This window comes from Protopterus annectens, chromosome 13.part0, assembly GCF_019279795.1.
Source record: "Protopterus annectens isolate FY-2018-M chromosome 13.part0, PAN1.0, whole genome shotgun sequence".
Classification (NCBI taxonomy): domain Eukaryota; kingdom Metazoa; phylum Chordata; order Ceratodontiformes; family Protopteridae; genus Protopterus; species Protopterus annectens.
In genome coordinates, this window is record NC_056747.1 from 679,537,087 (window position 1) to 679,563,919 (window position 26,833).

The window sequence follows — 26,833 nt, forward strand, 5'->3', positions numbered from 1 at the left end:
TAAAACTAAGGCTTTCAGAAAAACTGACCAGCTCTTTGTAGCCTATGCTACAGGATCACAAGGAAAAGCCATCTCAAAACAGACCATTTCTAAATGGATAGGACATTGCATACGTTTCTGCTACACACATCATGGGAAACCAGTATCTGCTAACATTAGGTCCCACTCCACCAGGGCTACAGCTACATCAGCAGCCTTTCTCAGGGGAGTGCCAACCAAGGATATTCTGTAAGCTGCTACTTGGGAGTTCAGTGCACACCTTCACCAAACATTAACACTTACCTCTTTACTCTGACTAGAGCTGGTTTTGCCACTGCAGTTTTGCAAGGCCTACTAGCTTCTTCTAACCCTGTTTGACTCCACCTCCCCTCCTTAGCTTTGGGATTCAACCCAAGTGTGATGACTGCAGCAGGGTAACACGATGAACCATAGTATAGTTTTGTACCTACCATAAATGTAGATGTTAGTGTTCACCCTTCTGCAGTCCAGGTTACCCTCCCTCCATCCCTTATATAGCCGTATTTATGGTAGGTACAAAACTACTTTCTGAATGATTGCATAATCTGTTCTCCATTAATGAAAGGTGTAATTTGATGCAAGGCATGTGTTACCTAATCAAACTAGGCTTCTCCTTATACCTCCCAAAATCAAGACTGGTTCATGAGGCATTTAAGGTTTTGCTTGTGGACCCACTTGAATATAAAAAAGGGGCCCTTTCCCTTTTTTATGAATTGAACGTCCTGGAATAGAAGTATCAAGACATCTGCCAGGAGGTTACTTAGTCTACAGCATAACACAACCTCATTGATTTTTGTTTTCCTACTAGAACAACCTGCATACAGTGAGGATCCAGTAATACCACAGGAATCTCTGGCAATAGTACAGTCAGCCTCTGCGCCAGATGACAATTGCAGAGGGGCCTACTTTGCCTTCCCATCCCAGCACTTTTTACAAAGTGGTGCTGCAGAAGGTCAGGACAGAGTACAGTGTGATGGTCTGTAGGACATCTTTATACAAAAAAAGTTTTCAGCACTAAAATACATTCCTTCTGATTGTCCAGACCCCCCCATAGCACCTTCTTTGCTGAGTAAAGGATGTTCTTAGTGTTTCACTGTTGCAGTCATTACATTTGGGAAATCCTGCTGGCAGGTTGCCCTCAGCCGGCCTGAATTCCAAAGTCTTGGGTCCTGAGTCTGCTGCTGTCGCCCCTTCCTTGATGTCAGGTCGTCAGGGGTATAAAAGGTCTTTTTTGCCGCACGGTGCCCGAAGGAGAAGCAGTTCGCAAGTGCCGGTCAGCCGACTCCTGAGATTTTCGTGGTAGAGTATCAGATCCAAAGTCTTCAATAAAGCTAAGTACCCCATTGGGGAAACTTTTTTCTTGCTCCAGACTGATGTCAGAAAAAGTTAATTGTATTTCTTGTGGGAAGCAAATACCTAAAGTATTTTCATTCTTACTGTATTCCTTGCCTAGGCCCTGAGCACGTTTCTGGTTGTCTGTTTTCTGCTAGATTTAAGCAACGCACTATTGAGCGTCGGTATGATTTTGCTTTAAACTATTTTGGACGCCGGTTTAATTATCCAGAAATGTTGTCTGATAGCCATCCGACTACTGGACTTCACAAAAAACGCAAAGGAAAGTGATAGACAACAGAGGCCCAAAACCGATGAGGCTTCTCCTAAGCCAGTCGCCGGGCCTCAGTGAGGCACTTTCGCAGCCCCTGATGCCCACTACTTTAGAGTCGCAGGCGGCTACCGACTCCCATGTGGAGTCTGCCATGCCGCTGGAAACTGAAGGTATTGGAGCCTCGGATATTATCCCTTCAGATGGGTCCGGAGCCGCTGAGCAGGCACCGGCTTAGGAGGGTGTATTCAGACCTAAACATTTTTACATCAAACCATCTTCAGCTTCAGGGGCAAAGACTAAAGCACCTTCCAAAGCAAAGAAACTCAAGAGCCACGTGGTCAGGCCTCTATGCCCAAAAAACAAATGCTCAAAATGGCCGAAGACTTGATTACCTTGATCAGGGGTTCCCATCCCCCTCCTGAAGAGAGGCCTAGGCAAGAGACTGAATCTTCAGATCAGGTTTCCATTTCTTCTGATTCCTCTTCTGATCAGGAATATCCCCCCCCCATGAGGATTCTGATGCTGAATGATCTATACCTTCAGCTTCTCCTCCAGAGGGCTATTCTTTTTGGGGAAACCTTACATACCATGAGGGAGCATTTCCACTGGGAGAGCCAAGATTTTTCAGTCTAAAACGAGGCTCTGGGATTTACTACCTCAACACAAGCCACTAGCAATCCCTCCTGTGTTGGACATTGTAGATGTGTTCGGAGTTTAGTCTTACCCCTGACTCCTTACCTCCAGCTCCTGTTGAGCCTGACAGATATTACCGGGTTCCTGACTCTCATAAATTCCTTTTTAAAAACCCTGCTGCAGACCCAGAAACTATTTCTCAGGGTCCCAAAGGAGTTAAGGCTTCCGCTGCAAAAAACCCTACCCCCTCTGACAGAGATTCTAGGGCACTGGATAGATGGGGGAAAAAAGGTTTACACATCTGCTACCTTGGCTATAAGGGCCTTAAACTGTCAGTTTCATATGCTCAAATATCAGCAACATGTCATGGCATTGCTTAAACAGAAAATGTTGTTGAAGTCAGTGTGCAGAAAACAAGGAAATGCAGGATTTATTGCATGCAGCTGAACAAGTTGGAAAGCATACTTTGCAATGTGGTTTTGATTCTTTAGAGGCCTCCTGCAGGGCTGCAGTCACAGGTTCTGTAATTAGGAGGCATGCTTGGTTAAAGGAACAAAATCTGCCTGATCATGTTAAAGCTAAATTATTAGATGCATCTTTACAGCATGATACTTTGTTTGGTGTTAAGGCAGAAGAGATGTTAAAATGGAGGACAAAGCTAAATCTATGCAAATTGTCAAAGATTTTGTACAAGTACAGCCACCTAGGTTTAGTAGACACTTGCCAACAAAGAATTGGTCCTTTCCTGTGTCAGACAGACCTCAAAGGGGCAGATCCAGATGCCCTGGAGGCAGATCCCAGGTGCAAGGTTCATACCACCCAAAGCAATGGGGGGCTTCTACCTCCAAAGTTGAAGACAAATCACAACCATACAGGAAACGGTCCCAATGACTTCCCACTGCCTGCACCAAGCACTTATCTCCTGGCAGCACCCTTAGGGGGAAAATTAGCACTTTTTTCTCAAAATTGACACATCATAACCCAGGACAAGTGGGTTCTAAATAGTGTCACAAGGCTACAAGTTCCATTTCCATACCCTGCTAAGGGCAAACTGCTGGCCAGATCTGCCAAAAAATCAATGGGCGGAGGCACAAAAACAAGTCTCATCCATCATGGACATGGGGTGCCATTCAGCAGGTACTAGAGCAAGAGCAGGGACAAGGATTTTACTCAAGACTGTTCTTGGAACCCAGAAAGGACAAGGCCTGGAGGCCAATACTGGACCTATCTTTTTTGAACACATTCCTGGAAATACCAAAATTCAAGATGTTGACTTTGCAGCAGCTTCTGCCCATGCTGGGCAAGAACGCTTGGCTTGTGACTTTAGACCTAAGAGGCATACCTGCATGTCACAATCAGACAAATATGCAGAAGATACCTCAGGTTCAAGGCTGGCTGAATGCATTACCAATTCTCTGCACTGCCCTTTGGCTTATCTACTGCGCCCAGGGTCTTTACAAAGTACCTGGCACCAGTAATTGCATTCTGCAGACAGAGGAATGCAAATATATCCTTACTTGGACGACTGTCTAATTCAATCAGAGAACAAGGACATTCTTCTACAGCATCTGGCGTTTGTGAAAAGACTTCTAACATGCCTAGGGTACACGGTCAACGAAAAGAAATCAAAACTAGTACCCTCTCAAGAGATATTCCTGGGTGCAAGCTTAAATGCAACTGCCCAGATGGCTTGCCTCACGCCAGACCAAGGCAACTGACTACCTATTTCAAATTGTTGGCAACAAAGGCCCAGTTATCTGCAAGAAAAATTCTGCAGGCTTTGGGCTTCATGGTATCCTGCATCCTACTAATTCCATATGCAAGACTGCATATGAGTAAACTTCAATGGTACCTAAAAAGTGTTTGGACTCAACATTGCCACAGCCTGGAAACTGTGATTACTCTCATTCCCTGCCTGCAACAGGAGTTTCGATGGTGGGCAAAGGCTTGTCACCAAAACAAGGGACAGCCATTCACATTACCCCCAGCCAGGCAGACACTAACAACGGATGCATCAGATTATGCCTGGGGAGCCCACATGGCAGGAAGATGCATTCAGGGCACATGGACCTCAAACCAAATGCATCTACATATCAATCAAAAATGGATGCTAGCAGTTCAAAATGCCCTGACAGCCTTCAAGGACCTACTTCATCCAGGACAACTACTGATAGACAGACAACACCACGTTCGTGTGGTATATAAACAAGCAGGGGGAACACATTCTTACCCCCTTTGCAGACTAGCCATGACTTTGTGGGACAAAGCATTGACTTACCAAGTACATCTGCAGGCACAATTCCTGCCCGGAAGGAAAAATACTCTGGCAGACGAGCTAAGCAGAAACCTCATGGATCCCCACGAGTAGCAGCTGGATCCACAAGTCTTCAGTATGATAAAGAAATGGGGATGCCCGGACATGGATCTATTTGCCTCCCCTCACAACTACCAACTAAAAAGATTCTGCACAAGGATTTTTCACAGACAAGCATGGAAAGTGTACGCCCTATCAGTATATGCATTTCCCCCTCTGCCTCTCCTCCCAAGGTATTCATGTACCTTAAGAGGTCAGACAGGAGAAGCCAAAGATGATACTGATTGCCCCAGACTGCCCCCGCCAGTACTGGTATCCAATACTAAGGAGCTTGTCTCAATGCCCTCAAATACCTCCTCTACTGTCCCAGCAAAACAGTCAGATACTGCACAGCCAACTCAGAACTTTAAACCTGACAGCATGACGAATAATGTAGTTATATAGCACACCTCTCAGTAAAGCTGTGATGGATGTCATTTTGGAAGCCAGAAGGCCTAGTACTAGAAAATCTTATGCTGGAAATTGGAAGAGATTCTGTGCTTGGAACCAGGCACAAGGAGCGGATAGAGTTGTGCCAAATATTCCTCAGATTTTGTAATACTTAACTGAGATGCTGGACAAAGGCCTATCTTTTTCATCAATTAAAATTCATGCCTCTGCCATTTCGGCTCATTTACAATGTAGAGCCACCAATCTTTTCTCATCCCTTATTAAAGCAGTACCTCAGAGGAGCCAAAAAATTAAGACCTCCAAGGAGATCATCAGTGCCTGCATGGGACCTCAACTATGTCTTGGAAAAACTCACCCTGCGTCCTTTCGAGCCAGCTGCTACTGCTGATATAAAGTTTTTATCTTGGAAAACGGCTCTGCTCCTAGCATTAACTTCTGCAAGATGAGTTTCAGAACTACAGGCACTCATGGCTGTGGAACCTTTTATCATTTTTTATCCAGACAGGGTCTCTGAGGACAAACCCAACATTTATGCCTAAGGTGTGGTGTCCAGTGTGGCTCTCAACCAAACTATTCACCTGCCAACCTTCTGTCCAAATCCAGAGAACAAGGGGAGAGAATTCTGCATTCTTTGGACGGTACACAGGCTGCTTCGATTCTACTTGGACAGAACCAAAGTTTTCAGAGAGAGCAATTACTAGTGACATATGCTGCAGGATCACAAGGAAAGGCCATGTCAAAGCAGACTATTTCAAAGTGGATAGGCCACTGCATTCGTTTCTGCTATGTACACCATGGCAAGCCAGTACCTAAGGGCATTAGGCCACACTCAACCAGAGCTGCAGCCACTTCAGCAGCCTTTCTCAGGGAAGTACCTACCAAGGACATTTTAGAGGCTGCTACTTGGGAGTTCAGTGCACACCTTTACAAAGCACTATCATCTGCCATTCTACTCTAAATCCAGGGCAGGCTTTGCCACTGCAGTTCTGCAGGGCCTCATAGCCGTTCCCAATGCTGTTTCGCTCCAGCCTCCCAACCTTAGCTTTGGGGCTCTACCCAAATGTAATGACTGCAACAGTGAAACACGAAGAACATAGTACAGTTGTGTCACTTACCATAAATGTAGATGTTAGAGTGTGTTCACTGTTGCAGTCCAGGTTACCCACCCACCATCCCCCTTCTCTTCTGATGGAACCTATCTTTCCTTCTCTGATTTATACAACCTATGTGGTGTATTTGCTTGTAGATTAAGGTAAATTTTATATTGGTGCATGTAATTATACATATATAAATTGTGGCTACCCTTTTGGGGGGCACCTGACATCTGGGGCAAGAAAAGCTAAAGAAAATGGCATCTGCTGCTGCTTTTATACCCCTGACGACCTGGCGTCAGGGAAGGGGCGACAGCAGCCGACGCAGGACCCAAGACTTTGGAATTCAGGCCGCCTCAGGCCAACCTGCCAGCAGGATTACCCAAATGTAATGACTGCAACAGTGAATACACTCTAACATCTACATTTATGCAAGTGTACACAACTGTACTTTTCTGCTCTATGTTCATTAAAGATTTAAATATGCAACTATTCCAGCAGAGACAAATGGCAATGAACAGATCCCCATTTCTGCCACCATGCTGCAGGTTGAAGGAGGACATCTCTCGTGTCACAAATGGTTCTTCCTCCATTGAGGATGATTAAGATAGTTTGTCCTGCGTATCTCAGTGGCTCTCTCCTGTGTAAAGGACATGCTTAAAAGAATGATGTAGAATTGTATACATGAAATGGAGACATCTGACAGCAAAAATGTCTGTCCCCTAAGCTTAAGAGCTTAAGCCAGTGGCCATTCCTCCAGTATTCATGTACATGGAAGATTCAGAAGTCTCACTACAGACTCTCTGCTCTCTGCACTTAAAAAGTAAAAGAATGAGTGCAGCAAAGTTGCCAATATCTCTACAGAAATCCAGTAACAGACCTTGCTTATTTTCCTGGAAGCAAACGAGTAATTTATTTCCAGGCCTGAAGACATTGTCAGATGATGAGGAAAGCAGAGTCCTCCAAGTTTTGGGCAAAAAGTTTATATTTATACAATGCCTATTCCATCCTTTAGGGCAGTTGTTTCTCTCTCCCTGCTATCTGCAGGCCATCAGCCTCCTCCAACTTAATTGCCACATTTCATTCCTCATCACTGGGGTAAGAGCTAACCAAAAATAGGTGTCATTTATGCAGCCATCAAGGTAGCATGGATTTTTTTTGTATGCTCTTTTCTCCACATGCACCCAGGGAGGGAACTGGCAATGGCCTGCAACAAAATGCATTCCCTAACTCCCTCAAGGGACACTTTCCTCTGAGCCTCCCCTCCCCTTCCCTTGTTGCATGAGTGTTTACTTCCCCCATCTCCATCAGTAAAACTGCAGTGCCCAGTGTGTCCCCAAATACTCGCATACCCCTTGGGGAAGAGGATTGTGCTTACCCTTTAACTCATCCCTCCCTCCTTGTCTGACACCTCTGGTGTTGGGGCTGCTAATCGAACCCTGATCATTTGAATCAAATTTGGGGCTCCATCCCTTTGCTCCAGAGGGCTTTCTGCCTTAATACCATAAATTGACAGAGGAACATTTAAATACCGGTTCAGAATCTTGACCCAGATATAGTCCTTGTTAATGGAAATTAAAAATTACTGAAATTGTAGATCTTAAAATCGCCCCTTCCCCAGTGTAGTTGGGATGCAGTGGGTGCAGCCTTTGGAGCAAGTGCTTCTGGGTCTGTTATCAGAAGCCATAATTGGTTTAGGGCCTAGAGGGACATCATGAATATTCAAGGAAATTAGAGGAAAAAGGCAAGAGCATGCAGACTGTGTAGCAGCCCCCCCCCCCCCCATTTCTCAGTAAAATAAAGTTCATTGTTGAATTTTCATCAGTATTACTCAATTCTGGAATGTCCTGCAATATTGCATAGCTGTATGTTCAAAGCACTCAGTCCATTGCTTAGTTTACTTCAAGTAGCCCCAAAAGTACCTCCTGGGGGATTTCTCTTAATCTTGGTTAACCTAGTATAGGTAATGTTTGACACTGACTCCGCTTCTGATCCAGAAAATTTTGTTGTGTGCTAGAAGCAGATTCTGCACACAGCCTTCCACTACCAGTGCTTATTTTGCCTTGTCCCAGAGCATACTGTGGTCTCCTGTCTGCCCATTTCACCTTGGAGACCATCTGTAAAAGATGTCAATCCCACCAGGAGTTGCAATTAAAAAAAAAAATGGAGCATCTCTGTTTCCATGCTGTAGTGCTGTTGGCCAGGACCTCCAGAAGTCTTCCAAGAAAAGCACTCCAAAGGGAGACATTGGGAGAAGTGGCCGGAAACTGAGGACGTCCCATGGGACTGTACCATTTTCCCAGGGTCTGGGGATACCAAGGCTAGAGAAGCACTTTTGCAAGCCCTTACCTCAGAATAGGTTGTCAGACTTTTGACGCAACTTCTCTGCTAGCCACCACTCCATTGATATCCCTCATTTCCTTCTAGACTCCTTGCTTGTGACCAAAGGCCCTTCAGTTTTGGAGACTCTTATCCTCCATTACTTTGGGTAAGGTGAGACTCCTGGATTTTAGTTTCTGAGGAGGTTCCCAGAGACTAGATTGAGGTCTAGGTCCCCTTGACACAAGTTTTGAGGGCCTGCAAGGTGGCTTTTCCTAAAGCCGTGATGCACACCATTGACCAAACCAGTTTGTTAGCTTGCCTTGGTGTAGGTTGTGCAGTGCCTTAGCCCCATCTTCTTCCTGGGCTTCCATTGATTCACTGGTTGAGCTGGGTGAAGGTTGTCCTTTTTGAAATGTACTTCAGTAGACTTGGAAATATCAGTGGTGTATGGTTACCCTTCTAAAAAGAAGGGTGAGCTTCCACCTGTGGATTTTGATCACCTAGATAAACTAGTTTGTGAACCAGATCCCTTGTGCTGAACTTATGAATCGGATACAGAGGCCACAGTTTCAGAATCAACCTTTCATAGAATGATGTTTTTCAGTGAAAGACTAGGGAATATTCTGTGGTCCAGTTCAGATCCAAGAGCTTAACACGGGTTTTCCTGAAACAGTAGCACTAGCTGTTCCTCCAGCACTATGCAATTCTGATAGATGTTTTTACAAATGCAAGCATGGATTTAGATTCCTCCCTTTCCTGCAAGGAAACTTGAACACTTTTATAGGGTTAAGGATTCTCACAAATTCCTTTATAAAAACCTTTTGGCCAATTCAGCTGTGATGTCACTGGATTCCTGCAACTCTGCGTAATTTAGTAAGTGTTCCTAATGACTTGAGTAAGTACTTAACAGATTTAGGGAAGATGCAGGGTATACTTTTGCTACCTTGTCCAAACCCTTTTGGGTTTGGCATAATGGTTGAGGTTTTTACTTCATAGACAAGGTACAAAGATTGATTCTCATCTGAGGAAAATTGGCTACGTTTAAAATGGTCCACAAGAGCTAGCCTAGTAGTTGCCTGTGAACCTATTTGGAACCTTGAAATGTTAGTCCCACTTGCTTTTCTACTGGAGGAGATGCCGACAAAGGTTGAGGGATGCATAAGGGCCTGAAGCAAGAGAGGTTTGAGCTTTCTAACCACCATAGGTTGCCAAGCACTCCAAGAAAAGTGGCTGTAATGCACTGTTTACATCATGCAGGTCAGTGGCTACAAGGTTGTATCTGGATTCTTGTGTGGCTGAGGACAGTGCACTTTCCAGATCATGTAAAGATCCTTTATGCACCTCTGGACATTAATCTTCTCTTTGGAACCCTGCTCAAGGAGTTTTTTAAGAATATAGAGGAAAAGTACAAGACTCTACAGTCTGTTAAGCAGCTTCCCAGGCCCCAGATGTCAAGTTCCGCAGGAATTGTCCAGCAAAATATGGTCCTTACACTGTAAGCAGGGTTTTATAGGGTCATGGGTAAGTGCTATGTTAGCTGCCCTTGTGTGCCATTTTAAGCCTAGCCACTTTCCCTTTGAGTTAGAAATTACCTGTTGTGTTTGGTTATAGATTGACCTTACCCATTCCATGGTCTATAATTCCCTAATGAGAATAACTGGGATCATACCATAGATATTGAGTACTCATGCAGGAGAGCACATTTAGGAGCTGCCTCTTGGGGGGGGGGGGGGGAGTACTGAGATAAATTGTTTCCCATCTATAGTTCTAAGTTATGCTTTGAATATGGACAGGTATAAACTTTATTTTATATGGATGGGAGTCTGTTCCACAGCCTCAGTATCTTCTGCAAGATATAACTATCCTTTCAAACTCTCTTGTATTGCGGAATAAGTTTAGATCCTTTAAACAGTGTGTTTCTGATGCCATTTTAACTTGCTGATGTGCAGTAAATCCATCAGTAATGGGATGCCTTGTGTAACAGACACTGGTTATCTGTTGGCCATCTGTAGGATACTTAGTATAGTTACAGGGCTTCGAGTCTGTCCATGTAGACCTGTTTAGGCCTTGTATACGTTTAGTAAGGCATCTCTGTGGGCATTCCTGTTACATGTGTTTGGACAGATGCATGCCCAAATGGTATTGTAATAAATGACTGGCCTAATGAGGGATAAGTAAAGGAGGTGGCGTGACATCTCTAGATCTAGATACAATCCCTTTGTTTATAAGCTGTGCACTACAATACTTTCATACAATAGACACAAACAATTAGGTCCCTGTCCACATAAGTTTCCAAGTCCTGAACTGCTAGGTCAACTCTTAAGGCTGTATTGTCAGTGTGGTAGTTCCCCTGGGGTTGAGGACTTCCCAAAGGATACAGTAATGCCTTTTTTAGCATTTAATTTTGGACCATGATTTTCACACCAGTTATTTGAGACAAATGTTCCTGCAGGATGGCTGTTTGGAGGATGAAATGACTGCTCTTATCTTGCAGTCATCTGCAAACTTTGTAAGCCAGAGAGTCCTTTTATATTGGCTTTTACTTCAGAAAAGTTGATGACAAACAGAAGAGGTCCCAGCTCTGGATCATGAAGGACTTCAACGGTTACTGGTCTGTTTGTGGAGGTAATTTCCCCTATTTTGATGGCTGTTTCCATAGCTCTGTCTTGCAAGGTGTTAGTTCCTGATAACTTGCATCCACCACCTTAAGTCTCTCTGCTTTTGGGTATCTTACCAAAAGTGAGTACTGTAACAGTGAATACTACAATGAACATTGTACAGCTGTGTTGCCAACAAAATGTGTGTTTGAGTACATTAACTTTTTGCCATCCAAATGTCCTCTATCCTGCCCCCATGCTTCAGTGTCCTATCCCTCATACTTTTTTTTTTCTTTGCCATGAGGTTGGGGTTACCACTGAGTCTTGCTGTACCTTTCCACTTGCTTTCCTACCAGGCCCCACTCTTTCATCTGTGCAGACATCTTGTAGAGGAAGATTGGGAACTCCTTGGGTGGAACTTTGGCACATAAGATTGTTCCATCTAAGTTTTTCTGCCCATCTGTTGCTGGGATAAGAAAGACTGGTAGGTGGTTGGGTGAAGTCCTGGGAGAAGGTAAAAGTTGGGCTGGACAATTGAGCTACATACAAGCAGGATGCCGCAAATGAGAGGACGTCAGCAGTGAATCTACTCAAATATGTACATTATAATTATAATGTATGTGTATGTCCAAGAATTTGGCTGTAAACTCTCCAAATTGTTTCATATGTTAATTTGTCAAGAGTTCTATTTCAACACCAATTCAAAAGCTTCCAAGCCCCAGCACTGTACACATGGCTGGAAATGCTCATTGCTACAATTAAGACATTTGTGTGTGCATATTAAGGAATGCTGTAGATACCTCTTCTAGCTTAGCTAATTCTAGAGTGGTAAGTAGAATATATTTAGCTTGGCGCTTGTTTATCTTTAATGTAAGATCACAACTTTTAGATATTCCTGTTTACCGGTGAAAAGGGAAAAGACAAGATTATCTCCTTACTTTGCAATTTCAGAAAAGGTACTAGTGTGATAGAAGCCCCTTTTAGGAAAGGAATGCATACCCAACAAGTTAGTGGACAAAGAATATGCAAGAAAAGACTATTCCCATCCTCTCCAGATTAATGATGGAAAACCACAGCCAAAGATTCTGCAAATGGTTACAAGCCTTTACGCCAACACTCCAACTTAATGTCCAGATTACATTATATGATTCCAGGAAGAACCACAAATGTAGTCTGTTCCATGAACACCAGCACACAAATGTAAAGAAGCTCTTCGGCTACTGTTGTCACCTAACAAAGAAGGTAGATAAATGGGTGTGTTTCAGTCAAAGGCCAGAGCTTCTCTTCCATATTTCTAGTTTCCAAAAAGGTCAACTCGAGACCAGGAACTTGATCAGTCAAACCTGATCAAAAAATATAATGCACACACAGATGTATGCAAAACACTATCATCACCACGGCTAAAATTAAAAATGAGTTTAATACCATGTAAAACAAAAAGTGCTTTCAGACACAATGTCCTTCAGATCTAAAGTACTTTAATATGTGATTCACATTTTAAAGTAAGTTTTTTAGATCTGAAGAAGGATATGGTAAATGTCCAAAAGCACTTATATTTTTGTTTTACATGGTATTAAACTCATTTTTAATTTTAGCCATGGTGATGCTGTGTTTTGCTTAATTTTTGTGATGACACAGTATCTACCTTTGGTTACATCGTGGTTTGTTGCTGCTTATGTAGTTAGTGTGTGTATTTTATTTATATATATATATATGTATGTATATATATTTATGTATATATATATATTTATGTATATATATATATACATATATATATGTATATATATGTATGTGTGTATATATATATATATATATATATATATATATATATATAATTTTTTTAATATGTATGTGTACATATATGTGTATGTGTATATATATATATATATATATATATATATATATATATATATAAAATGTTATGGGAGAAAGTGTGACCATTTTACATCGGTTTTAGTGATGCAATATTTTAGAATAGCAAGGCACAAGAAGTCATTTTTGACTCTGACATGGATGGCTGTACTAGAAGCAGTCATAGATTCATTGCAAATGAATTTTCCTCCATGGAAGAACTGCTGCGCACTGCTGCCAAACTTCACTAAACAGCAAACTGTAACAGTAGGTTGGCGTAAATGATCCTGTCCTTTTCATTCATTGTAAAGTGCTACTACACGAGGAAAAATCCAAAATTTCTCAGAAGTGTCTAATCTGTCTAATGATTTCTGGGAAATGATGATCCTTCCGTCTCACCGTATGAAAGAGCATACTGAAGTAACTTATCAAGAGGAATGATCTTACTGCTTTATGATAAGGATTCATTTTCTGATAGAATCATTACGTTATGCATGGGGAGCAGAGTTCATCGATGTCAGTCTGGTCTAGAGCAGCTGAGCTCAAAACGTTAGTCTGAAAGACCCTCAGCTTTTCTGGGCAATTTTCAAACAGCATCAACCAAATTGTATCCTGCACGCAAGGAGTTGCACGGCTGTAAGGCAGATAAGTAACAAAGAAAAAACGCCAGCAACGAAGTTAGACTGTAAAAGGTAGTTTATTAAGGTAATAATAAACTACCCAAACACCAGATAGGTCCCACATACCGGTTTCGGCCCAGGTACTAACCCAGCCTTCTTCAGTGTATATCAACAGAACCATTCAAAAAATAATGGTGTTTATATATAACATACAATTCCATGATTGGTTATATTGATCAATCAATCAAGCTCATGAATATTAAACAAATATGACATTTCAATAATAAATGTAGCATTTAAATAATAAGTACAACCAAACATATTTATACAAAATTAATAATGTAACATATGATGTGTAAAGAGACATATCATGTGTGAGAAAATTATTTGAAATCCATGTTTAGTATTTGTTTGTTATTATATTCTATAAATATTCATTTAATCCTGGATTTAACAAAGCACCAAGTTTGGTGATCCACTTTTTTTCTTTTAGATCAAGTTTAGTGTGCCAACCCCCTTTGTTACTTCTATCACCAATAATTTTATCAATTATTGTGAAGCGAAATTGAGCTTTATTATGCATCAATGTGTGTTTGTATAGCGCATTAGATGTTTTCTTACATCTGATGTCGCTCAAATGTTCCGATATCCGTAACTTAACTGGGCGAAGTTTGCCCAACATAAAATGAATGGCAGTTGCAATGTGCCATATAAATTGCCCAATCCGTGTTACAGTTGGCAAAAAATTTTATGTCAAACACTTGATTGCTATTTCGACTTGTGAACTCTTTGGTTTTTGCTATGAATTTACAATTGACACAATGTCCACAGGGAAAACAACCTATAAGTTTATCACCCAGAATTGTTGTTTGGTATATATTGGATAAAGAAGCTTCCAAATGGTGTTTATAATGATTAAAGTGTCCAGCTAGATTTTTGCCCTTTCGAAATGAAAACAAACATGTATTTGGAACAATAGATTTGGTTTTAACATCTGATTCCAATATATTCCAATTTGCTTTGATAATGTTGATGAAAGCATTAGTGTTTCTACCATACGTGGTAGTAAAACGCAGTATGCTTTTCTTGTTTGGTTTTGGTTTGTATGTTAACAAGTTAGGTCTGTGTAATGCAGATGCATGATTCAAAGCCATTGTAACAAAACCTGAGTTATATCCCCTGTTCTTAAACCTCATACACAAATCTTGAGCATGTAGACCAAAACTAGCATTATCAGAGCAAATTATTGGTGATAGAAGTAACAAAGGGGGTTGGCACACTAAACTTGATCTAAAAGAAAAAAAGTGGATCACCAAACTTGGTGCTTTGTTAAATCCAGGATTAAATGAATATTTATAGAATATAATAACAAACAAATACTAAACATGGATTTCAAATAATTTTCTCACACATATGTCTCTTTACACATCATATGTTACATTATTAATTTTTGTATAAACATGTTTGGTTGTACTTATTATTTAAATGCTACATTTATTATTGAAATGTCATATTTGTTTAATATTCATGAGCTTGATTGATTGATCAATATAACCAATCATGGAATTGTATGTTATATATAAACACCATTATTTTTTGAATGGTTCTGTTGATATACACTGAAGAAGGCTGGGTTAGTACCTGGGCCGAAACCGGTATGTGGGACCTATCTGGTGTTTGGGTAGTTTATTATTACCTTAATAAACTACCTTTTACAGTCTAACTTCGTTGCTGGCGTTTTTTCTTTGTCAATTTTCAAACAGGCCATCCTCAAATCTGTATGAGTAACATAACTTATGCTGTACATCAACAAAGGGAAACCTCTTCTGAAGATTGCTGAGACTCATGGATTTAGAAGTAAGCCATACAAAATAACCAGCGGTTGTTAACAGTGCATCTGTGTTTACAGAACAGGGTAGTAGATCACTTGAGCAGGAAGCTAACCAGCTCATGGATAGCGGAGTTCAGACTTTTCAAGAGATTGTAGAGCATGCCTGAAGTGGGCTTTGCACTGCAATAACCATATTAAAACCTCCTTTATTCCTCAAATTTCAATACAGTGGATTCAGACCTTACTGTGTGTGCCTTCCCACTCTTTCCTTTATTACAAAATGTATTGTTGAAAGCAGAGCAAGACTAGCAATCTCTTTATGCAACATATTTGGTGAGGGGAAACCATGATTTTCTCTAGGGCTTGGCCATTGTGCCTGTATAGCTTTATTTCTACAGAAGTTCTTGCAAAGCAGCAAGACAGTGGGTTGATCCCATTCTCAAGCCATTGGCCCAGTTAGTTTGGGGGTATAACGTTTTGATCCCTAACTGATCCATTCGCCCTGGTTATCTTAAAATCGAGAGATGTAATTCAAGGAAATCTTAAAATGTAGAGTTTAATTTGTTGGACCATATCACACGTCCTAAACCTGTTGGACTGCTGTATTCTAGGCTGTAATTTCTTAAACCACTTGTTTTATTCAGGCTTCATCTCCCAAGGAAATGGGTTCAGGTGAAAAGATGCATTGCTTTTGTGATGGACTACAACATAATCTTCCAGAATGTTATATTCCTGGTTGTTTTTAGAACAGCAGTGTATCCTGTCATACTTTTTGTGCTTCTGTGATGATGCAGTTGTATGTTTTGGACTGCAAGATACCAAAGATTTATGGCGTGACCTACCTCACATGTGCAGTTGACATGCTTGTTTGTGTACGCATATGTCTGTTCATTCCCATTTAGGCTGTTGCACTCAGACTTGAATATTCTGCTTTCATTACAAGAGGGCTATGCTCTAAAGATTTGAGCATTTGATTCTGAAGTACACTGAAAAAAGCTTGTTTGAGATTCATGAACCTGCATAATGCATGTGAAATTCCTTCATTGTTTGTTGGGCTGAGATCATTTTGACTCGTCACTCTATATCCTATCAACATACACAGGTCTGTTATGTTTATTATTGCTGTTGCACTTAGCTGAAAGTTTAGGAGTGAAGAAGTACGACCAACCACTCCTTGTGTTCTTGGTTGGATGTCAGTAACTGAAACCGTATTTTTGCTTTATAGGTTTGATTCTGTTGGTCAGTCTCTAGAGGGGACATCAATTTCTGACCAGAGAGGTGGTGCATCTGGAGGAGGTGGAAATACCAACTGGAAAACTTTGTTGGAAGTTAAAAACGAAAACCTTGGCCATGGTGATAAGGTGGGGAACAGTTTTTGAAGCTTGTTTATTAACCAAGTAGAATGTGTGTGGTGTACATAATTTTCATAAGTATAGCTTACAAAGTATTTAGACTTGTGTAGTAGTATGACTTAAAGTGCTAGTTTGGAACCACTGCAAATGTTTTATGCATGCAGCTGAATGTTAAAAGTATAATTGCTAAAGAGCCAGGTTAACCAAAATGCAGTTACAAGGACTCCAGTTTAGGAGCAGGGTAGTAACCAATATAAAATGTGCACTACCATTTTAGAAGCAGGAAGAAGACTGTATAAAATGGTTTAACATGGAGTACTAGAAATGTCTTGTGTTGTCACAGGCCCTGTTGGAAAGTAAAGAAAGACTGAAGATTCAGTAAGCAGCATGTTGTGTAGCTTTGCAATGAAATTGCTGTAAACCATTTGTAGAGCCCCATTTCGTTAGGTGGCGCTTGGTCCTGCACTGTTGTCTGTATTTGTCATAACTGATGAGGCTTTTGTACACACAATGATTATAATGACTTCAGTGGTAAAGGCTCTTGCATCAAGGGAAAAATAAGGGTTGATACTTGGAACCTTGTAAAAAGTGTGGGGTATACTTGTAGGCAACTGCTGACTGATGTCCGTCAAGAATGCAACTGCAGTCATAACATGTGGGTTGTCCTGCCTCAGGCAGCCCTCGGTCGGCCGGATTCCAAAGTCTGGGTCCGACGTCGGCTGATGTCGCATTTCTCTCCGTCAGAGCGGCTGGAGTACATAAGCATCAGCCGACGCCATTTTCTCCAGTCTTTCTTGCCGCACGGTGCCCGAAGCAGAAGCAGTTCGCAAGTGCCGGTCGGTCAGCTCCTGTATTCTTCGATCCCGAAGTCATCAAAAAAGCTAAGTACCCCGTTGGGGACCTTTTCTTGCCTCAGCTGATGTCAGAAATAACTGAAAAAGTTAACAATTGTCTTTCTTGTGGTAAACAAATACCTCATAAGGATTTCCACTCTTACTGTCTTCCTTGCCTGGGCCCAGACCACAACGTCTCTGCCTGTGTAGCCTGTGCTCGCTTCAACAAGCGCACTCAGGCACCGGGCAGAGTTGGCTGAAGACTTTTTCGCCGATAAATTTGCTTACACCATGCCGTCGGATCTTCCGACATCGCAAACTCCCAAAAAGCGAAAGGACCGGGACCGACACCCTCGGCCCGCGTCTACCACCGACTCCATGCCAAAACCTAGCGCGAGTGCTCCGGTTCCCTCTGAGACTCTCTCTCCACCGCTCCAAACCGAAGACACCGCATTACCGACGACTCCGATTCCGGACATCCCTCCGACGCCAGTTATCGATTTTCCTCCGGATACCGAAACCGAGGAAATGCCTGAGACCATTGCTGTAGACAAGGTCACTCCTGCACGTGGAGCTGCCAGGCCTCCTATGGCCATGTCTATTAAGGCCTACACTAGGGCTAAGGCAGCCAGCAAAACAAAGCATCTTACTTCTAAATCCTTACCTCAGCCTACCCCAGAGACACAAATTATGTCCATGGCTGCTGATTTAATTTCCATGATTAGAGGTTCACAGGCCCATCCTGAGAGAGGATCCCAGCCTCTTTCGGATAAAAGGCCCCGGGTTGAAACCTCTGAACCTATTCCTTCTGATGAAGATTCTGAGGGCTCTGTCCACTCTGATAGCCAGGAAGAGCTCTTCCAGACCTATGAGGACTCGGATGCAGAAGATTCCATCTCGTCTGCCTCCCCTCCTGAGGATATTTCTTTTGGGGAAGTTCTGCACACCATGAGGGAGCATTTCAAGTGGCAAGGTCAGGAATATTCTGATTCTAGGAAACGCCTGAGGACTTTCCTTAAGAAGCCCCAGCACAGGCCCTTAGCTATTCCTCCTGTACTTGATGTTCTGGATGATTTATATGCTGACTCTAGTGCTACCCCTGATTCTCTTCCTCCTGCTCCAGCCAAGTCAGACAGGTATTACAGGGTCCCAGAAACTCATTCCCATTTATTCAGGGCCCATTCTGCGGATTTGGAAACTATTTCACAGGGGCCTAAAGGAGTTTCAGCCTCCACCTCTAAAAATCCATTGCCCTCCAACAGGGAGGCTAGATCATTAGAGAGATGGGGCAAAAAGGTTTACACATCCACTACCTTATCTATGAGAGCTTTAAATTGCCTTTTTCATATGTTACAATATAAGGATTACCTTTTAGAAGATTTACAAAAAACTTTAGCCACTCCTGATCCTTTAGACAGGAAGACTTTGCAGGAAGCTGTACATAACACTCAGCAAGTAAGCAATCACTTCCAGCAGTGTGGATATGATGCACTGGAAGCTTCATGTAGGGCAGCTATGACAGGGGCAGTCATTCGTAGACATGCTTGGTTAAAAGATCAACCTCTACCAGATCATGTAAAAGCAAAACTTCTGGATGCACCTTTGGAAAAGAACAAGCTTTTTGGTGCCAATGCTAAGGATGTGTTAAAGACCATTGAAGAAAAAGCAAAATCAGTTCAGACAGTGAAAGATTTTCTCCAGGTTCAACCCCCTAGATTCAGTAGGAATTGGCCTTCTAAAAACTGGTCCTTTCCTAATACAGAAAAGTTTCAAAGGGATAAGAACAGACGTGGCCGAGGAAGAGGCCAATACAGAGGCCCTTACAGGGGACGACAATGGCAGCCAGGAAACCAAAGAAGTGATGCAGGGGTTTCACCTGCCCCACAACCACAATCTCAATGACTTTCCTCTACTACCGCCTACCAGGGAACAAATAGAAGCTCCCTTGGGTGGGAAATTATCTCTGTTTGCAGAAAATTGGCACAGACTGACAAAGGACAAATGGATTTTGGACATTATAGACCGAGGGTACAGGTTTCATTTTCATACCTTACCAAGAAAACAAGGCATGCCAAACCTACCACAAAACCAGAGGGCAGAGGCCATCAAGCAAATCACTCTGCTGACTCGGATGAAAGCAATAGAAAGAGTTCCACAACAAGAACAAGACCAGGGGTTTTACTCAAGACTGTTCCTTGTTCCAAGAAAAGAATCTCTATGGAGACCAATACTGGACTTGTCCGCATTAAACACCTTTCTCATAGTACCAAAGTTCAAAATGCTGACTCTACAGCAACTTCTTCCCATGCTGGGCAAGAGGTCTTGGCTGATTACTCTGGACCTCAAGGAGGCATACCTGCATGTCCCTATCAGACACAGCTGCAGAAGATACCTCAGATTTCTTGCAGGGCCAGAGCATTATCAATTCTCAGCATTGCCATTTGGCTTATCTACTGCGCCCAGAGTATTCACAAAATGCCTGGCTTCAGTAATTGCTCATTGCAGGCTCCAGGGGGATACAAATTTACCCGTACCTGGACGACTGCCTCATACAAGCGGACAAAAAACCTGGATTATGTCATACGATTACTTCAAGCTCTGGGATACACAGTCAACTTCCAAAAGTCAAGACTGCAGCCATCCCAGCAAATCTTCTTAGGAGCCAAACTAGACACAGCCTCTCAGATGGCTTACCTGACAGAAGACAAGCAAGAGAAGCTAACTCATTACTTCAAAGGTTTAGCAAAACTCACCCAGATGACTGCAAGGAGATTCCTACAGGCCCTGGGTTACATGGCATCCTGCATTCTCCTGGTTCCATTAGCAAGACTACACATGAGAAAGCTTCAATGGTACCTAAAAAGTATTTGGTCTCAACACAGCAACAACTTGGAGACAATCATACCGGTCATTCCATGCCTACAAAAGGAATTCCTATGGTGGGCCTCGGTGAGCCAGGCAAACACAAGTATGTCATTCAAAAAACCACAGATAACACAGACCATGACCACAGACGCCTCAGACCTTGGATGGGGGGCGCACATGGAAGGCAAGTGTATACAAGGACAATGGTCTCCAAAGGAAACACATCTGCATATAAACCAAAAGGAAATGCTGGCAGTAATGCATGCCATCGAGGCTTTTCAACACCAACTCCAGCAAGGCCATTTACTGATACGGACAGACAACACCACTGCGATGTGGTACATAAACAAGCAAGGGGGCACCCACTCTTACCCCCTTTGCAGACTGACAGTGCATCTTTGGGAGAAATCACTGAGCCTAAACATCCAGTTACAATCCCAGTTTGTCCCAGGAAAAGACTATGTTTTGGCGGACAGCCTAAGCAGGAATTTCACAGACCCACACGAGTGGAGGTTACATCCGAAGGCCTTCAGACAACTCACTTCGACACGGGGCAAGCCAGAAGTGGACCTATTTGCCTCTCATCTCAACCATCTTCTACCAAAATTCTGCACAAGGACATACCATCCAAAAGCTTGGAAAATAGATGCCCTCTCATTCAACTGGAACTCCCTAACAATCTATGCATTTCCACCTCTGCCACTGATGACCTCAGTATTACTAAAGATCAAAGCAGAGACCCAAGGGAATCATAATAGCTCCGGACTGGCCAAGACAACACTGGTACCCATTACTACGGAGCATATGTCACACCAGGAGGTGGGCCCTTCCCCAATGGCCTCTACTTCTGACTCAACACAACTTCGAAACAGTGCATCCAAATCTACAGACACTGCAGCTAACAGCCTGGGAGATCCCATAAATAACTTCAGCCTATCTCTCTCCAAGGAAGTACAGCGGATACTAACAGAGGCTCGAAGACCATCCACCAGAAAGGTTTATTTAGCAAAGTGGAAAAGATTCAGCAATTGGAATACCAGCAAGGGACATATGATGCATCATTGTTGAACATCCCACTCATCTTGGAATATTTGGCAGATATGTTAAAGAACGGACTCTCATATTCTTCCATAAAGATACATGCATCTGCTGTTTCAGCTAGATACAACGCTGATCCTCCAGTTTTTTCACACCCTTTACTAAGGCAATTCCTCAGGGGAATCAAGAACATTAAGCCACCAAGAAAGGCCCCAGTTCCAGCCTGGGACCTCAATTTTGTCTTAGAAAAACTGACTCTACCTCCATTTGAGCCAGCAGCTTCAGTTGACTTGCAATTTCTCTCATAGAAGACAGCTTTCCTGTTGGCAATTACCTCAGCAAGAAGGGTTTCGGAGCTACAGGCCCTAATGGCAATACCACCCTTTATTATTTTTCACAGAGACAGGGTTTCATTAAGGACCTCCCTACTTTTATGCCAAAGGTGGTATCTAAGATTTCTTTAAATCAAGCCATTCATCTGCCTGCTTTCTTCCCCAATCCTGAGAACAAGGGGAAAGACTGTTGCATACTTTGGACATCCATAGACAACTTCGTTACTACCTGGACAGAACCAAGGCTAGTAGGAAGTCTGAACAACTTTTTGTAGCTTACGCCCCTGCAGTACAAGGAAAAGCAATTTCAAAACAGACTATTTCAAAATGGATTGGACATTGCATCAGATTCTGTTACTCCTTTCATGGAAAGACTGTTCCAGCCAATGTCAGACCACATTCCACAAGAGCTACAGCCACCTCTACAGCATTCTTAAGAGGGGTGCCTACTAAGGACATTCTAGAAGCTGCTACATGGAGCTCCGTGCATACATTTTCCAAACACTACAATCTCCCTCTATACTCCAGATCCAGAGCAGGCTTTGCTTCAGCAGTCCTGCAGGGTTTGATTGCCACACCATCTTTCTCCTAGAGCATTCCTCCTCCCCCAGCTAAGCTATAGTATATCCACATGTTATGACTGCAGTTGCATTCTTGAAGGACATAGTACAGTTTTGTACCTACCATAAATGTAGATGTCCGATAGACATGCAACTGCAGTCGGATTTTCCCACCCTCCATACCCCTCTATGCCTAGGGTCCACTCCTATCCCTGTTTCTCTTAGCTGGGGATATATGTTATGGTGTATTTGTTTTATTGCTCATTTATTTGTTTGGAATCCTGTTTTTGTCTTCCAATTTGATTACAGCCTTCCTTGGAGGGCACCTGGCATCTGGGGCAAGAAACACTGAAGAAAATGGCGTCGGCTGATGCTTATGTACTCCAGCCGCTCTGACGGAGAGAAATGCGACATCAGCTGACGTCGGACCCAGACTTTGGAATCCGGCCGACCGAGGGCTGCCTGAGGCAGGACAACCCACATGTTATGACTGCAGTTGCATGTCTATCAGACATCTACATTTATGCTAGGTACAAAACTGTACTTTTTTAAGCTGTCAGTTTTCTTTTCAGGACCCATAGCAGTCCATGTAAGTGAGTGTAAGGCTATAAAGCAAAAAAGAAAAGCTCTGCTAGTCGCATTATAACCTATGTAAACTGGTGCTGATAATGTCCCCACAAAAACCCAGTTGTATATAATTCAAAAACTAATCAACAAATAGATTAACCTCTTTCTGTTTCATCACTATAAAATGAGACTTCATCAGAACTTAAATTACACAGTAGCCCATCCATTTAAATAGATAAGTCCAATTTTATAGAAATGAAAGTGCTCAGTTTGTCAGCTTTTGAACTGTATATTACAGTGGTGTGTTTTGTGGGGACAATATCAGTGCCATTTTACATAGGTTATAGTGTAAATCTGTCTTGATCCAGAAGAACTGTTGCTTTTTGTTGCTCAGGTTTGTGCAGAGTAGGGCTTTGGTAACCTGAGTGGCGAGAGTAAATGCACATGTGCATCAGGTTAGATTTCCCCCCAACCCCCCCCCCCCCAAGTATTCTGTCTCTACTGTAGTTGAAGACTTGGTTGAATAAGCTGCTTTATCTGTCAGCGAGGTTTCCTTTGTCTTAATTATTTTACATGTTTTGAGACTGTTTCCTGGCTGATTTCTTCCAGTTTGTTTACTGTACGCTGTTACATTTTTTTATTTCAAGGGAATAATTACCATTCCTCCTAAATTCATTGTCCTTTTATGTTTGTGTACAGTCTTGTGAATAGTTCTGCTCTAACTATGTTCTTTACATTCATGTGATACTTGTCTGTCTTTCAGGCTGTATTCTTTATGGATACTCCTCTATCCTAGGCTCCCATGTAGTATATTGAACTTGGATTCTATAGTTGGGGTAAAATAAGCATGTTGTGGATGCCTCTGTAACTGACATACAGCACTCCATTCTTCTGTCATTCTGACCCAGAAATGCGAGTAGAGAAGTCCACAGCTGTCTTCTACAGACTGAAAATGCTTACTGTGTTTCCCTGAGGTCATCGGAGTGAAAAAAGGTGGAACAGTCAAGCAGTCAAATCATGTAAAAGCATATGTTCTTCGTGTTTTCACTGTTGCAGTAATCACTTGTGGGTTATCCCTGCTGTGGTAGCCCTTGGCTGGCCCAAATACTGGAGTCAATGTTTTTCTGCGTCTGCTGCTGTCATTTGCTGACTGCCACGTCGTCGGTGCTATAAAGCAAGGCAGCAGACGCCATTACATCAGTTTTTCTTGCCGTTGAGCCCGTAGCAGAAGCAAGTTCGCAAGTGTGCCAGTCAGTCGCTAGTAGAGTTTGAATTACAGCTGAAAACATCTAAAGCTTAGTACCCTGTTGGGGATCCTTTTTTCTTGCACTAACAGATGTCCGAAAGTTAACAATTGTCTCGCCTATGGAAAGCAAATCCCACACAGACTTCAATTAATACTGCGTCACTTGTTTAGGCCCAGACCACAACATCTCCTGTTGCCGGATGTTCTTCGTGTTTTACTGTTGCAGTCATCACACTTGGGTTATCTGCCTGTAGGTAGCTTTCAGTCAGCCCGAATACCAGAGTCTTGGGATTTCTGCGTCTGATGCTGTCACTTCTTCCATGACGTCAGGGGTATAAAACATGCAGCCAACACCATTACATCAGCTTTTCTTGCCGCGCGGGAGTCTGAAGCAGTTTGCAAGTGCTGGTCGGCCGCTACCTGAAATTTACATTTTTCAAGTTTCAAACCTGATGTGTTCTAAAGCTATATACCCCATTGTGGATAATTTTTTCTTGCTCTAACCGATGGCAGAAAAAGTTAATTGTCTTGCCTGTGGAAAGCAAATACCTCACAGAGATTTTCATTTTTACTCCGTTACTTGTTTAGGCCCAGACCACAATTTTCCTCTGTCAGTTTAGTGCCTTGACGTCCAAACTATTCGTCGTAGGGTTATCTTTGTTGCTAAATTCTTTCGCTCTCATTCTCCATATTCCAAAATGGCCTTGATAAGCCATCCGACTAACTATCTTCCTAAAAAATGTAAGTATAAAGACAGACACAGGCTGCATAGGTCCAAAACTGCTGACACTTATAGGTTCATAGGTTCATACTAGGCTATCTGCCCTAGGGCATTTATAAGCCTAGCCAGAATGTGTTTGGCTTTCGCCACCCATTTTAAATTTATTTTGCTATGCCCTTTTTCGAGGTTAGTATACTGTGCCTCTGTCTAACAGTGACAGAAGTGATACCCGGGATAAACCTACGATCTCCCATCCACTCATCAAGATTCCTCTTGAGAGTCAATGAGGGACTCTGCCTAACCTGGACTGGGATTTTATTCCAGAGTGAAGGGAGCCTCTGGGTTATGAATCTGTCCCTCCAGCATGTCCTATTTATTTTAGTGCTGAGGTTCAAGTCTCTCGAGCGCGTAGCTCGATGGGATTTGGATTTTCTGAGGTGCAGCATGTCCATTAATTCCGGGTTGGACATGGCTTTATACGTCGGGCACAGATCGCCTCTGAACAGGCAGTATGCCACTGAGTAGAGCTGGAGTTTCTTTAACCGGGCGGCATATGGCATCTGTTTGAGCCCTTTGATCCTCTTGGTGAGGTACTTTTGGGGTCTTTCCAGTTCTGCAGGTGTCTGGTAAGGTACATCCCAAAAAGGGCATTGTACTCAATTGTGGGCCTGATGAGGGATGAGTAAAGAGGCACGATGACGTCCCCTGATCTAGATGTGAATCCCTTCATGATTAGGTGGGCTATATAAAATGTTTTTCTAACCACTTTGGCCACGTGGTTGTCAAATGAGAGATTGCTATCAACTTGGGTCCCCAGGTCCCTAATTACTACTTCTGTACTTAATGGATTACCACCTATGTGGTAATTTGTGGGCACTTTGTTTTTGCCAAAGGGGATGACTATACACTTTTTGGCGTTTAGCTTGAGGCCATGGCTCTGGCACCAGTTGTCTGTTTCTATGAGGCCCTTTTGGAGGATGCTTGTGCCGGCTGGAGAGTCAATTATGGCGCCCAGTTTGCAGTCATCTGCGAACTTGGTCAGCCACAGTCCTTCCATGTTGGCCTGTACCTCCGAGAAATATATACCGAACAAGAGAGGTCCCAGGACTGAGCCTTGTGGGACACAACGTGTAACTGGTTTGGAGTCTGACATGGCTCCAGCAATTCTAACTATGTGGGTTCTGTCCTTGAGCCAGTTTGCAATCCGTCTAGTGACATAGGGGTTTATATTTAAGCTGGTGAGCTCATCTATAATGCCCAAGTGGGGTATTGTATCAAAGGCTTTTGCGAGGTCCAGGTAGGCTGTGTGGACCACCTTCCTCTCGTCAATGGCCTTGGTGACTGTTTCAAAGAAATCAACCAGGTTTAAGAGGCAGGATCTGCCCTTAAAGCCGAACTGGGTAGGATCCAGTGTTTGTAGGTCCCTAATATCTTTATTTGAGGTCCATGATGATCCTTTCCATAGCTTTGCAGACCAAGCTAGTCAGGCTTATGGGGCGATAGTTTCCAGGATCCGTTGAGGCAACACTTTTATGGAGAGGGATCACTGTTGCTGTACGCCACTCTTTGGGCACATATCCTGTAGTAAGACTGAGATTGAACAGTTTTATGTTTGGGTTTAGCTCTTCTTGGAGTTCATGTAGGACGCAGCCCGGGACACCATCTGGTCCCATTCATGCTGTGTTTTTTGCTTTGGAGAGGGCAGCTCTTACCTGAGCATCTGAGATGTCAGGGGGGCAGCACTCTGCTGGGATAGATATTTGCCCTTTTGGTGGGGGGGGGGGGAGTTTGTGCTGAACCTGTCAGCTAGGATGTTGGCAATGTCTGTGGGTTCAGTGTATTTTTTGTCATTTTGGACTAATTCTGAGCATATCTGGGAATTACCACCCAGGTTCCTAACATAACTAAAGAAAGCCTTGTGATTATCCTTAGTGTCCTGTGCAATTTGTCTCGAAGCTGGCCTTAGACAATTTTATGTGCGCCCGT

General features: G+C 42.8%; 1 protein-coding gene across 1 annotated transcript in view; it reads left to right on the forward strand.

Annotated features, from left to right (window-relative positions):
* The window catches only part of RPA1 (replication protein A1), a 1,048,235-nt gene that overhangs the window by 719,015 nt on the left and 302,387 nt on the right, over positions 1–26,833 (forward strand). The window contains exon 13 of the mRNA XM_044054876.1: positions 16,559–16,694. Coding sequence (XP_043910811.1) covers positions 16,559–16,694 — 136 coding nt within the window. The remainder of the gene's footprint in view (positions 1–16,558; positions 16,695–26,833) is intronic.